At 35.5% G+C, this 16,194-nt stretch overlaps 1 protein-coding gene across 1 annotated transcript; it reads left to right on the top strand.

Moving 5' to 3' along the window:
• Positions 1-3,368: 3,368 nt before the first annotated feature.
• Positions 3,369-5,157, top strand: LOC125603331. The gene is made up of 2 exons (XM_048774426.1): positions 3,369-3,919; positions 4,854-5,157. Exons 1-2 carry the CDS (start codon positions 3,487-3,489, stop codon positions 4,946-4,948), a joined length of 528 nt encoding a protein of 175 aa, XP_048630383.1. The 5' UTR covers positions 3,369-3,486; the 3' UTR covers positions 4,949-5,157.
• The last annotated feature ends 11,037 nt before the right edge of the window (positions 5,158-16,194 follow it).

A 16,194-nucleotide genomic window follows, 5' to 3' on the forward strand; every position in this document is an offset into this window, starting at 1 on the left:
ATTTTACCACAAATACATGGCGCCGAAAAAGGTCGTGATCGCCCTGTGGGCGCCGAAAAGGGCTTGCTACTTTCAAATTTACCTTTAAATGACTACATTTTCTTAAAATTCTTAATTTTGTGATAAAAAAAAACTAACCCTCCTAAGTTATTTATAAATGTTTAAGAATTATTTATGTAAGTTTATAAACTCAATTCACCTCTTAAATAATAACTCATTAAACACTAAATCCATATGTTAGAGTATTTTTGATTGATTGCACTTTTGAAAATTGGTATCCAATTTATGGTATTCAAGGAATTTTTCTAAAATTTATTGCAAAATATAAAACTAGATTAACAATGAAGCTATATATTCATTACATTTCATGGCCTAAATCATAGGGTCGGACTTATAATGTAAGGTATAGGCTACAATGTACTCTCTAACCTTTTTATTTTTAAAATCCAATACATTACATTGTATTAACTAATGTCATATTCACGTCAATCACATCTAGTTATATATTTTATAGAACAATACGATTTTATGTATATGTTGATGACAAAAAAAAATACGATTTATGAATTATAAACTTTTACATAACATACATCAATTTGATACAACAATTCAACTAATTTCAATTGAATCCAGATTGATATTAGATGAAAATTATAAAAGAATGTAAATTAATTTAATTAATGTGCATTCAACATAAAAAAGTAAAGATAAATATTATTAATCTAATTAATTACATGTAAGTTTGAGAGATTTAGAGATTTAGAGATAGAACATGAAACATTTAAATTGTAAATTTCTAACTTTATTTGTATATCAAAATCAATTTTGAAATGTTCAACAAGAGTTAGTTTACAACAAGTTCTAAGTTGTATATGTGTTACATATAATGATTTTCTTATAGTTTTTTTATTTCATCGAAATGAAAGTTTATAATGAATGACAAACATAGTCAGGATTAATAGTCTATATAGATTTATTACAACTATACTTTTGAAGTTGATGATTTTAAATATAAAAAATAGTGAAACTGATATTTCTGTATAAATATTCTGAATTATGTCTTTAAATTTGTAAAAATATATATGTTGATAAGTATTTTTTTTAAATAAATAAAAATATTTTATCACAAAGCAAAATTTGTAAGATTTAGCTGATTATTTTCTATTGTGCTATAAAAGTTGAAAATGCCATCTTATCAAAATAAATTTTGAGCGAAAATAAAATACATTGCTAAATTTTCAATCAAAATATAATTATTTTTAAATTCATTTTTGAATGTTATTCTGCTGGTTGAACTTCATTTTAACTTTAACAGGGATGATAAAGTCCAGTTATGTGAACTGTATATACGTATATTTTTATTAGTCTCTTAATTTTATTTTGTTTTACTAAAAAAGTTTTTAAATTTATGAAATACACAGACCCCACTGCTATAACTGAATTTATCTTGTGAATCACAGATGCGTTATGATTTTTCCAATAAAAGTCCCAATAATTACAGGGACCCAGCAGACTAATCAAAATTGGAAAACAAATACTACGTCGACAAAAAAAAAAAAAGAAAGGAAAACAAATACTACAAAATAAAACTAAAAGCAAATGGTATCACAAAAACAATTCGATCAAAAAACAAAAAAAAAGCAAATGGTATCACAAGTATCACGCGTGTGAAGCTGCATGAGCCACACGTGGGCCAATCTAATAACTGGTAACCTTCTGCGTCTCTCACAGTATAAACAGAACAAACGACCGCTACGAACCAAGTGACAACTCATCTCCAGGTAACCGGTATAAAAGGACCCACATATAATCCACGTGTAACGAATCTATTAGTTACCGTCAAGTAGAAACCGGTCCCCCTATTGGTTAACGTAATCATTATCTCAATTTTGGGACCTACTGTACTGTGGACCGCGTGACCCTCTCACAGTGGCAGAATAGTAATTCTCTCTTCAACTATGACTTAATAAAATTAAATAATCTCTTTGTTGATCATATTTTAAGATAATTATTTTAAAATTTTGTTTTTACCTCATCCTGAGGTATAATGACCATATTGATATCTATTTATGATTTCTAAATGGATTTCATTTTCTTTAAATAAAATCTTAGCCAAGAGAAAGATTTTAAGTAGAGAAAGACTGTTCTCAAAATAAAATAAAAATAAAAAAATAGAGAAGGACTAATTGTTCTTTAGACGAAGGATGACTTTTTTTTACTGGCACGTAATTTAGCGGTTACGTATTTAGCGGTTATTTATTTCCCTTTCATGCAAAGCCTTATGTGACTCAAAGCTTGTTGGCACTTTATATTTTTATTAAAAAATTCATGGTCAGATATTGTAAATGTTTATGTCGTCTTTTTTTTTTTAATTGAATTGTGTTTGCTTCTACACTGATAAACTTAATATTATAGTGAAGAACTGGTATCATTAATATAAAAATGTATCATAAATATTTTAAGATAATTTCAGAAATTTTTTGATCTAATATTTTTGCTAAAGTATTTGACATTTGTTTTGTCGAAAAAGAAAAAATGGTCCAAAAATACAAAATTTTAGAACTCCTGTCTCTTTAGAAAAAAATTCTTCAACTGTAACTACTTAAGATAACATGTATTTTCTAAGAAGCTTTCACCACCAACAAATACAAAAATACATATATATATATATATATATATAATCATATGATGAAGCATTCTATATTACTCCTTAAACTATCAATTTCTAACCAAAAAAAAATCAATTTCTAACATCTAATTCATACTCATTAGGTGTTGGATTACCCTGCAATCAAAGTTAATTATGTATACATCACATCCCTATATGTATATATGTATATATGTATATTTCATGCTATAATATAAATATGCGTTTCCACATTATTAGCTAAATACAAATATATATAAGGTCAAAATATCAATTAATTTTTTTTACTTTCCAGTAATTATTTTTAAAAACAATGATAGACTAATTCAAAATTAAAATTTGTATGCCTCTAGACTCTAGTCCTCTTAATCATCTACAAGCTTAACAATCCAACTGTAAGAACCTTCAAGATGTCTTAGTTGTTAATACACATGTGTAATTTTGAATAATTATTTATTAATACAACTAGCATTCTCTTATACACTTAGAATCATTATTATTTATTTTATTTTTTTAGCCAAGGTTCTTAGTGTTTTAAAGCTATTTTCAGGTTGTCCAACCACTTATTTTGTTATTAATTCTCTACATGGATTTTTTTAACTCTATAAATCAATATATAATTTCCATTTTTTCATTAGTTTTCTTAACTAAAAATCATAATCACGTTAACCATATATATTACGTATGGCCCCACTTTACTCACCAACAAAGGATAAAAACGTAAATTGCTTTATTCCTCCTCCTTTAATATGTATATCCTCTCTACAACAATTGTAACATCGCCGTAAAAAGGAACTCTGGAAGCAAAAATAAATCTCTATCTGTATTAGTCAAAAGCTATGGAGAAACTCATCTACCGAATAACCCTTCTCTTCACCACTCTCTTCCTCTCATTCTCTCTCTCGTCACCGTCTTGTCCGACGATCCACGACGTTCTTCGATCAAAAGGTCTCCCCGCGGGACTGTTACCGCAAGAGGTTGACTCTTACACTCTTGACAACGACGGTCGTCTCGAGGTTTTCCTTGCGGCGCCTTGTCTCGCCAAGTCCGTGACGGGAATGCGCTTCGACTCTGTAGTGAGAGCGAATCTGAGCTACGGAAGCCTTGTCGGAGTAGAAGGATTGTCGCAGTTCGAGCTGTTTTTGTGGCTGTCGGTGAAAGATATTGTCGTCAAGAAACCTGACACCGGCGTCATTATAATCGATATCGGCGTTGCTTATAAACAACTTTCCCGTTCTCTCTTTGAAGATCCTCCCAAGTGTTTACCTCACGGTACCAAAAACGTTTTTAACTTTCTTAGATTTTTTAATTATTTATTTTCATTTTCTTGATATAGTTTCCATCATCTTAATTAACGGTAAACCATGTATTTAAATTATGCATATCTACAATTTTGTGTTTTATATCTTACTCGTTAAAACTGGATTTCGTGTAGGTATAATCTAACTCCTAAATCATAACAGGTTTTTGAATCTGATCTAAGATTTTTTTTTAATTTCCTTTTTCATAATTATCTACCTGATTTAATTTTTATCCAAACAAAATTTAAATATTTCTAACAACAGAAAAGATCTAATTCCATAGATTTTATCAGATCTGTTATTGTTGTTAATTTACAACAACTAATATTTTCACAAGAATTAGTTAGTTTTTGAATAACATAAATGTTACAAATTAGAGTTAGTTGGAGTATAATTATACGGTTGTGCTTCAATTCTCGTCAAAAGCTAAATAAGTTGATTCTTACAGTAATATAAATATCTCAAATTAATATCACTTTTTGGTCTAGTGTTCATCAAAATGTAATGGTGTAGCCTAATTTAAAACCAAATACTGTAGAAATGAGAGTTGGTTTTCCAAAACTGAGTTCATCTACAATGGGAATATATAAGTGTTGCAGTGAAGTCATGGGCTCGGATTGTGTGTGTGTTTTTAGACGACTTTGAAAACTCTTTTGGATTTTATTGTCTGAATATATTTGCCAGTTTCAATATGAGTCTTGTCTCTGTAACTGCTGACATAACATTTACTTTCCTTTCTTATTTTATTAGAATAAGGGGTATATTCCATCAGTAACTTTTATTTTATTTTACCATACTATGAGATGAATACAAAAACATGTGAATATATATTCTATAATCTTATACATTTTTCTTTTTCTTTCTGGATGACATATTAATCTTGTAAGCTTGGATTTCTGTTTCAGGCGATTTGAAGAAAAAGATGAGAGGATACGGAGGATTTGAAGCTCTCAAGATGAAAAATTTAAAAGAAGGGTGGAGATCTCGATTGTTCTTTTGATTGATTCCATATATATTATGCACTAATCAGAAAAACCAGTATGCTAATTATATGAGTCGGTTAGGTTTTTGTTTGAGAGTTCTTGTAAAGAAAAGATTCTCAATGTTCTATCCTATGTTTTTGTTTCTAGTTTATAATTGCTGTTTTCATTATCTTCGACTAAATTGATGATGTTTTGATAGTAATTTATGTGATTTGTTAAGTAATTACTTACAAAGTCCAACTGGTTATAATGGTTTGGTAGTTAGCGGTTTCTGATGCGTTTATATAGTTATCAACTTATATATGTACAAGGTTGTAACAAAAAAATTGTGAGGCTTTGATTGTGGGAGTATGAGAGAAATCCCGAAAACGGGTATTACTTTAATTTGCCAAAGAACAATAATTGGGATTAATCTCACAAATGAGACATCGTGTGTTTCTTTCATGATCTCGAAAGAACGTGTATCAGACCTTACTAGCTATGGTGACTTTACTGGCTAGCTTTTCTAGTAGTGCTAGATAGTAGGACTACATATGGGTTAACTTTTGCATACGGCATGAATAAGAAAGATCACAGAAAACTTGAAGATTTGGGTTTGAACTGGATCAGCCTCTGTTAATTATTTAATGGTGTAAAGTGTAAACACTCTTTCCGCAGGAAATCGAACTAGGAACACACAAACTAACTCTTCTTGCTTAAATCATTGTTTGATTGTGGTTTTTTGCTATCAATCGTGGATTACTTATAGCTTACTAAGTGATACATATAATACAATTATGGATGCGTTATTAGTTGGTACCTTTTATATAGCCTTAGGGAAAAAAATAATGAAAAATTTAATAGATATACCATTCACTACAATAAAACAAATGCTTAACAACGAAATTTAACGAGGAAAAACAATCCTCGTAAATTTACGTCGAGTTTACGAGGAATTTAAGTGAAAAACTAAAGTCATCGTTATTTCCTCGTAACGTAACGACAAAAGTGTTTCGTCGTAAAGTGGATGTAATTTTACGAGTATTTTACGAGGAAAAACTATTTCCTCGTAAATACGACGTAAACTTTGCGTGTTATTTACGAGGAAATAGTTTACGTGTATTTAGTGAGTAAAAAGATTTAAACAAAACACTCGTTAATTCCACGTAAGCAGAAATCGTCGTAAACACCACGTAAAAGGATTTAAACATAAAACCCGTTAATTCCACGTAAGTACAAATCGTCGTAAATATCTCGTAGTGTAAAAACAAGAAAAAAAGGAAAAGGAGAGAAATACCAGATTAACATGTGGCAAGACTTCCAGCAATTATAATACGTAAGTCTCGCCCACATTAATTCTAATATCTTCTCCTTTTCCTATTTTTTTCAAATATTTATAATTTGAATAGGATTTTGCTGAGGAATGTGATTTGAGATAAGGTGTGATTTGGGAGTTTGTGTGTGGTTTAAGAATGAGAGTTGTGGATATATTTATAGGAAAGCAAGCCTCGTTAATTCCTCGTAAGCTAAATCGTCGTTAATACCTCATATAAAAAAACACGGGCCTTTGTGATTCCTCACAATTTCCTCGTAAAAAAAAACACGGGCCTTTGTAACTGCTCGCGATTTCGTCGTAAACTTACGAGGAATTTGCGACGATATGTAATCTTATATATACACCCGAGCGCTCACTCTTTCTTTCCTCTCTACTTCCTCTCTACTTCCTCTCCATTTCGTAGCAATGGTAAGCCTCTCTGATTCCTCTCTAATTTGGTTAGTTTAGGATAGATTAGATGGTTAGCATAGGGAATTTAGATAGGTTTGCGGATTTTATGTTATTTAGTGTTGATTAGGTGGATAATGTTGGGAAATATATTGTTGATTTGTAGAGAGAGAGATGGAAGGGTTTGGCGACTTTCTTTTTATAAGTAATAACCTCTAATGTTTTTTTCTACTTACATGGTTCAGTTTGACGAGTTTTATTGAAAAAACTATATTTTCATACAATTTGCAACTTATGCTATGTTTTGGGTTTGCATATGATTTTTAAATGAATATATACAGTTTTGATATATTAGATGGTAAAGATGCAATGTTTTTCTAGGAATATAGAAAATATGTCCCTTATATATCTCTTTTTATCATTAGGTTATAGTATATATATATAAATATATATATATATATATATATATATATCTTGTTTTTGATAACCGAGGGTACACTACAAGAAAACACATGCTTAACGACGAAATTTAACGAGGAAAAACAATCCTCGTAAATTTACGTCGAGTTTACGAGGAATTTACGTGAAAAACTAAAGTCATCGTTATTTCCTCGTAACGTAACGACAAAAGTGTTTCGTCGTAAAGTGGATGTAATTTTACGAGTATTTTACGAGGAAAAACTATTTCCTCGTAAATACGACGTAAACTTTGCGTGTTATTTACGAGGAAATAGTTTACGTGTATTTAGCGAGGAAATTTTTGAATCCACCAACTTTGTAGGTGTTACACTTTTTTTTTGCCCACCTAATTAATTTTCGTCGTAAATTCATAGGAAAATTACAACTACCAGATTCGAAATTTCCTATAAATATGGATGTTTGAACATCATTTTAAACACACCAACAACAAAAAACGTGAAAGAAAAAAAATGGCTGGCTCCGGGACTATTTACGAGTTGCGGAAGTGGATGTATATGCATAGAGATGCTAACGGGAGAGTGACGAAAGAATACCTTGCGGGTCTGGAGACATTTATGCATCAAGCAGATTCAACACCGCTCGCCCAAGAAAGTGGTAAGATGTTCTGTCCTTGTCGGAAATGCAACAATTCGAAACTGGCAAACCGTGAAAATGTTTGGAAGCATTTAATAAATAGAGGTTTCACGCCAAATTACTATATCTGGTTTCAACATGGAGAAGGTTTTAATTATGATCAGAATGAAGCTAGTAGTAGTAATAGCAATTTTCAGGAAAAAGAACCGGTTGATCATCATTTGCATAATGAACATAGTTACCATCAGGAGGAGATGGTAGATTATGATAGGGTTCATGATATGGTAGCTGATGCATTCGTAGCTCATGATGAAGATGAAGAACCTAATATAGATGCAAAAAAGTTTTACGAAATGTTAAACGCGGCGAATCAACCACTTTACAGTGGTTGTAGAGAAGGTCTCTCTAAATTGTCGTTAGCTGCTAGAATGATGAATATTAAAACTGATCACAATCTACCTGAAAGTTGCATGAACGAATGGGCGGACTTGTTTAAAGAGTATTTGCCGGAAGACAATGTGTCTGCTGATTCTTATTATGAGATTCAGAAACTGGTTTATAGTCTTGGGTTGCCTTCGGAGATGATAGATGTTTGCATCGACAACTGCATGATCTATTGGGGAGATGATGAGAAGCTAGAAGAATGTCGATTCTGCAAGAAGCCACGATTCAAGCCGCAAGGACGGGGACGTAATAGGGTACCGTACCAAAGGATGTGGTACCTACCAATTACAGACAGATTGAAAAGATTGTATCAATCAGAGCAGACTGCTGGAAAGATGAGATGGCATGCCGAGCATACTCAGACGGATGGTGAGATGACTCATCCATCAGATGCAAGAGCCTGGAAACATTTCAACAAAGTACATCCGGATTTCGCTAGCAATATCCGGAATGTGTATCTCGGATTATGCACAGATGGATTTAGTCCGTTCGGAATGTCAGGGAGACAATATTCATTGTGGCCAGTCTTTCTTACTCCATACAACCTGCCACCGGAGATGTGCATGCAACGGGAGTTGCTATTCTTGACCATATTAATACCTGGTCCGAACCATCCAAAAAGGTCCCTGGATGTTTTCCTACAACCACTGATAAAAGAGTTGAAGGATTTGTGGTCAACAGGGGTGAGGACGTATGACTGTTCAACGAAGACGAATTTTACGATGCGAGCGATGCTTTTGTGGACCATAAGTGATTTTCCTGCCTATGGGATGTTGTCTGGATGGACTACACATGGGAGATTAGCTTGTCCATATTGTAATGGAACGACAGATGCGTTTCAACTGAAGAATGGTAGGAAGACAAGTTGGTTTGATTGTCACCGTCGATTTCTTCCCATTGGCCATCCTTACCGAAGAAACAAGAATTTGTTTAGGCACAAAAGGGTTGTGAGAGACACTCCTCCTCCATATCTAACTGGAGAACAAATTGAAGCGCAAATCGACTACTACGGAGCTAACGAAACAGTTCGTTGGGGTGGTAATTGGCATGTCCCTCGTAATATGCCTGATTCTTACGGTGTTCATCACAACTGGCACAAGAAGAGTATATTTTGGGAGTTGCCATATTGGAAGGATCTTCTTCTGCGCCACAACCTCGATGTGATGCATATAGAGAAGAATTTCTTTGAGAACATCATGAATACAATATTGAATGTCCCAGGGAAGACAAAAGACAACATAAAATCGAGGTTGGACTTGCCGGATATTTGCTCAAGAAGCGAGTTACATATTAAAAGCAATGGACAAGTTCCCGTTCCGATATTCAGATTATCTTCAGAAAAAAAGTCGGTGTTGTTCAACTGGGTGGCATCAGAAGTGAAGTTCCCCGATGGGTATGTTTCGAATCTCTCTAGATGTGTTGAAAAGGGTCAAAAGTTCTCCGGGATGAAGAGTCATGATTGTCATGTCTTTATGCAACGACTACTGCCCTTTGCATTTGCGGAGCTACTTCCAACAAACGTACATGAAGCACTTGCAGGTACGTAGTGTATTATATCACAATAATTTACAAAATAATATATGACTAACAATGTGTTTAATTTTTTTTTGAATATAAAAGGCATTGGAGCATTTTTCAGGGATCTGAGCACACGCACTCTTAAAGAAGAAGTTGTGGAACAGCTTCAGGAGAACATTCCCATCTTATTGTGCAACTTGGAGAAGATATTTCCTCCCGGATTTTTTGACGTCATGGAGCATCTAGCTGTCCACCTCCCATATGAGGCATTGCTTCGTGGACCTGTACATTACGGATGGATGTATCAGTATGAGCGAGCCATGAAATATTTGAAGGGAAAAGCAAAGAACCTCGCCAAAGTTGAAGGTTCTATAATTGCTGGAAGTTTGACGGAAGAAGTTTCTCACTTCACATCGTACTACTTTGCGTCAAAAGTACGTACCCGGAGAAGAGCTCCAAGAAGATATGATGATGGTGGTGTTGCGCCAACATATGCAGTTGCTGGTGTTCCAGACATCTTTAGCCAGATTGGGCGACTCGGTGGGAAGTCTAAAGAGGTTTGGTGGTCGAGTGAACAAGACGCTCATAGTGCACACACCTATATTCTACTCAATTGCGAAGATCCATTGATGCGTTATTTTGAAAGGTAACATATATTGACACTTCGAAACACATATAAGTATAATTAATTGTATAATTGCGAGAGATTCATTCCTATAAAATGTGATTTTACAGCCTATTTGTTTCTCAAGTCGAAGAAACAGTTCCTGGTATATCCACAAGTGATGTAGACAAAAGGAAAGATCAACACTTCATTAAGTGGTTGCGGAATCAGGTATTAACTCAAACTTTTTTTCATACATGATCTGTATTTCATTAACATTCTCTTTATTTTTGCAGGTTGATTATGACGACGACGATGCAGATTATCCTAAGTGGTTACACGAAGTAATTCAATCTCCACTTGTAAAGGTCACCACATCACAGATGTATTTCACACGAGGCTATACTTTTCATACATATGAGTATGGTAGACAGCGGGCGACCAGTAACTATGGAATATGTGTGAAAGGGGAAACAGATTTCTACGGGATCTTGACGGAGATTATTGAAGTCGAATTTCCAGGGATACTGAAGCTGAAATGCGTCCTCTTCAAATGTGAATGGTTCGACCCCGTCGTCAACAGAGGTGTTCGGTCTAACAAATTCGGTGTAGTTGATGTCAACGGTGGACGAAGGTACAACAAATTCGAGCCTTTCATCTTAGCTTCACAAGCAGACCAAGTTAGCTTCCTTCCATACCCTCGGATGAGAGATTCAGGTATAAATTGGTTAGCAGTGATCAAAGTTACACCTCGAGGACGAATCATCAGTGGAGAAGAACCACCATTGCAAGAAGAACAGATAAATGAAGTCGAGGAACCTGAACAAGAAATTGATGACATCCTTCTCATTGATCCGCATAATCACGAGTACGAAGATCTTACCGATGATGCCACAGACGAAGCTGTTGAAGACGAGTTTAATGAAAATGATGATGTTTCTAGTGATGACGAGAATGTCGATGTATCCGATTGATGTATTTGTTTTATGAATAAGATGAGGGAGTTTGTTTTATGAATAAGATAATGTGGGGTTTGTTTTATGAATAAGGTAATGTGGGAGTTTGTTTTATGAATAAGCAAATGTGGGAATTGTGGTTTGGAATGGAAATAAAGATGGGGTTTGGAATATATGAAGTAGAAAATAAGGAATATGGGGTTTGGGGTTTGGGGTTTGGGGTTTCGGATTCTAGGGATTTAAACATAACACTCGTTAATTCCACGTAAGCACAAATCGTCGTAAAGTCCTCGTAGGTCAACGAGGACATAACGACGAAATATAAAAATAAAGAACGCGGGACTCGTTAATTCCACGTAGGATGAAATCGTCGTAAATACCACGTAGGATGAAATCGTCGTAAATACCACGTAGGATGAAATCGTCGTAAATACCACGTAGGATGAAATCGTCGTAAATACCACGTAGGGTGAAATCGTCGTAAATACCACGTAGGATGAAATCGTCGTACATATCACGTAAGACAACGAGGAAATAACGACGAAACTTAAAAATAAAGATGGGGTTTGGAATATATGAAGTAGAAAATAAGGAATATGGGGTTTCGGGTTTGGGGTTTCGGGTTTCGGGTTTCGGGTTTGGGGTTTCGGGTTTCGGGTTTCGGGTTTGGGTTCTAGGGATTTAAACATAACACTCGTTAAAAATAACGACGAAACTTAATAATAAAGATGGGGTTTGGAATATATGAAGTAGAAAATAAGGAATATGGGTTTCGGGTTTCGGGTTTCGGGTTTCGGGTTTCGGGTTCTAGGGATTTAAACATAACACTCGTTAAAAATAACGACGAAACTTAAAAATAAAGATGGGGTTTGGAATATATGAAGTAGAAAATAAGGAATATGGGGTTTCAGATTTGGGGTTTCGGGTTTCGGGTTTGGGGTTTCGGGTTGGGGTTTCGGGTTTGGGGGTTGGGGTTTGGGGGTTTGGGGTTTGGGGTTTCGGGTTTGGGGTTTGGGGTTTCGGGTTCGGGTTTCGGGTTTGGGGTTTCGGGTTTCGGGTTTGGGGTTTGGGGTTTGGGGTTTCGGGTTTCGGGTTTCGGATTCTAGGGATTTAAACATAACACTCGTTAATTCCACGTAAGCACAAATCGTCGTAAAGTCCTCGTATGATGAAATCGTCGTAAATACCACGTAGGATGAAATCGTCGTAAATACCACGTAAAAGGATTTAAACAAAACACTCGTTAATTCCACGTAAGCAGAAATCGTCGTAAACACCACGTAAAAGGATTTAAACATAAAACCCGTTAATTCCACGTAAGTACAAATCGTCGTAAATATCTCGTAGTGTAAAAACTAGAAAAAAAAGAAAAGGAGAGAAATACCAGATTAACATGTGGCAAGACTTCCAGCAATTATAATACGTAAGTCTCGCCCACATGAATTCTAATATCTTCTCCTTTTCCTATTTTTTTCAAATATTTATAATTTGAATAGGATTTTGCTGAGGAATGTGATTTGAGATAAGGTGTGATTTGGGAGTTTGTGTGTGGTTTGAGAATGAGAGTTGTGGGTATATTTATAGGAAAGCAAGCCTCGTTAATTCCTCGTAAGCTAAATCGTCGTTAATACCTCGTATAAAAAAACACGGGCCTTTGTGATTCCTCGCAATTTCCTCGTAAAAAAAAACACGGGCCTTTGTAACTGCTCGCTATTTCGTCGTAAACTTACGAGGAATTTGCGACGATATGTAATCTTATATATACACTCGAGCGCTCACTCTTTCTTTCCTCTCTACTTCCTCTCCATTTCGTAGCAATGGTAAGCCTCTCTGATTCCTCTCTAATTTGGTTAGTTTAGGATAGATTAGGTGGTTAGTATAGGGAATTTAGATAGGTTTGCGGATTTTATGTTATTTAGTGTTGATTAGGTGGATAATGTTGGGAAATATATTGTTGATGTTAATTTTAAAATTTTAATTTTTTTTCCCAGGTTCGAAAAGGAAGACTTACTGCCCATTACAGAGAGATCTTTGGTGAGTTGGGTAGTCGTTTAGACCCGGCCTCTTCTTCCGCTCCCGGTTCTTCGGGTCAGGAGACTGTCCCCGAGACTCAGTACCCTCAGAGAGTCTCTGGGTCTACTTCTTCTAGTGCACCATCGGCTCCTCATGTGCCTTCCTCGATGGCTCATCCGACGATGCCTCCTTCCGTGCCTCCTCCGATGGCACCTCCGATGGCCGCCGATATTCATCCTGATTTGATGGTGCCTCCGAGTGCTCCTTACTCGCAGTACACTGTAGAGGACATTCTCAGTCTGCCAGGCAGAGAAGGTTTACCAGTCATCGACCCAGACCGACCGGACGGAACTTTGTGGTATGTTGCATTAATTTTTTTTTAATTCGTTTAAATTTCTTTTATAACATTAAAAAATAATTTATATTTTAAATTTGTATTTTCCAGGTGGGGGGTTGACGGATGTCTTGCATCGGACGTAACCGACACGATCAAGGGTTACTTCTCCATGCCACATCCAAACTGGAGTAAGACGCCTCACTACGTCAGAAAGACGTGGTTCAAAATTTACGCTGTAAGTTTCTATTAATTAATTATATATACTTTAATTTTTTCATGATTTATATATATACTTTCTAAAAAACTAATTGTTAATTTATTTTTTCCAACAGCAAAAATATAATTGGGCCTTGGGGATCACTGAGAGGGTGAGGAAGAAGTTTAACGCGAAGGCGAAAGCTCGCTTGTTGGACACGGTCTCCAACTGGAAGGGTGACTGGATCGTGAAGGGGTATGAGCGTGGCAAACCCGCTGAGCTCACCACGGATGTGTGGGATGGCCTCATCCGTTATTGGCGCCTTCCTGATTCCATTAGAATCGCCCAGGCTTGCTCTAACTCCCGTAACACGGTCGATGAGCACGGAAACGGGCCGATGCTTCACACTACGGGCCAAAAACCCCACGCCGGTGTCCGTTTGGAAATGGTAATTAAATATTTTATTAAATAATTTTTTTAATATATATATTTTATTCTAACTTTCTTAAATGTTTTTTAGGCCAAAGAGACGGGACATCTCCCGTCTCTTATGGAACTTTACGAGAGGACCCACAAGAACAAGGCGGGCGTATTTGTAGATGGCAAGTCCGAGCAAATCTACAACGACGTAGTTGCTCGGGTTGAAGACCGCCAGACTCAGCTGACCCAGCAGTCTACCGACGGATTACCCGTCACCTTATCCACACTTGAAGTGGATAAGATTTACGAGGAGGTAAATTTTCAAAAAAATTAATTTTTTATTATTCATTTAATATAACTTTAAATTTTTACTTACAATATTTATTTTTTGTTTTTAAGGTTGTCCCTAAAAAAAAGGGACGGACGTTGGGGATTGGTTCCGTCAACGATGTTCCGAGAGCGACATCGTCTTATGGTCAGCGACGGGATGATGAAGTCACTGAGCTGCGTAGAGAGTCCGCTCAGCTGCGTAACGAGTTGACCGCGACAAAATCTCGTATGGGTGGAGTCGAGGGCTTCTTGGACGTTATTGCGGCCACAAATCCGGAATGGGAGTCCATGTTGAGGAACATGCGACAACAACATCCCATTCAAGGCGAGTCATCCGACGTACATAACGAGGCGGATGTTACGAGGAGGAGTGATGAATTCTACCAGGCGATGAACGACCCTTAGTTTTTTTTTCGGTTGTTGTATTATATAAATTCAAAACTTATTTATATATAAAATATTTTCATATTGATTTATTTTTATTTTAAATTTTAATTTATTATTAAATTAAATAATTTTAATTATTTTTTAATTATATTTTTAAATTCTGTAAAATAATAAAAACGAAGTAAATTCGTAGCTAATGTACGACCTCTTTACGTGGAAACCTTACGAGGAAATGACGAGAAATAGTAAACGAGTATTTTACGAGGAAACATTTACGAGAAAATAACGAGGAAAGATAAACGAGTATTGTACGAGGAAATCCTTTCGTGGTTGTTACGTGTATTTTGCGAGGAAACGCTTTCAAGGTATTTACGTGTAGATTACGAGGAACTCGTTTCGAGGTATTTACGAGGAAATATAGCGACGTCCTTACGTGGAATATTGACGTGGTCTTTACGACGAAAAGCTCTACTTCGTCTTTACGACGAAATATATTCCTCGCTAAGTTACGACGAATTAGCGAGGAAATATGTGTTACGACAGATGAGTAACGAGCAAACGCGCTTCCTCGCTAATTCGTCGTAAAGCCTCTTTTACGACGAACTAACGAGGAAAACCGCCCTCGTTAAGATTATGTTTTCTTGTAGTGATTTCCTAATAATTTCTTAAAGCCTGTGAGCGTGTGACTTTATAATTTTAAGTGTGAAACGTAGATGGAATCACAAGTTACGATCCTTTCCATGATTCATACAAATTCTACCGTGACCAATAGGTGATTGCAACCGAAAGTGTGCACAAGTCAGGGAATAATATACCTGTTAATGAATAAATCATGAGATATGGAATTTAAATTTTAAAATCGCTCTCTCGATATCCTTCTTCTACTGAGTTTGGACCTTTTTCAATTCACGTTTTGATTGAACACTAAGAGACACTACACATTGTTAGGCAAAGAAGATCAGGGATAAATTCTACATCGGCTCGATCTGATCCAAGTTTTAGACAGTCCTTGGAACCAGACATCAACCTTCCCCCAGTCCAGTCAAATGCACATTCATGGGGTTTAGATGGTAGGACTCTCAATTTCCGTAGGTTATTATAATTTAATGCAAGCGTTCAAAGACCGACATCGTCCATGCACATGTACCCGTGGATGGGCTTCCAACCTAAAACCAATTGGTGATAAGTGGAGTGGTCCATCCATCTTATATATTAATAAAGATCCTTTCCAATATCCGATATGAGACATTATCCCTAATACGCTCTTTCGAAATGATGACTCTTTCTCGGAATGTTCGGGCAA

Source organism: Brassica napus, unplaced genomic scaffold (assembly GCF_020379485.1).
Source record: "Brassica napus cultivar Da-Ae unplaced genomic scaffold, Da-Ae ScsIHWf_3159;HRSCAF=3981, whole genome shotgun sequence".
Classification (NCBI taxonomy): Eukaryota; Viridiplantae; Streptophyta; class Magnoliopsida; order Brassicales; family Brassicaceae; genus Brassica; species Brassica napus.

Coding starts and splice junctions, on each gene's coding strand:
- LOC125603331 (XM_048774426.1), top strand. CDS start 3,487: ATGGAGAAACTCATCTACCGAATAACCCTTCTCTTCACCACTCTCTTC. Junction 3,920..4,853: donor TCCCAAGTGTTTACCTCACG/GTACCAAAAACG, acceptor TTTCTGTTTCAG/GCGATTTGAAGAAAAAGATG.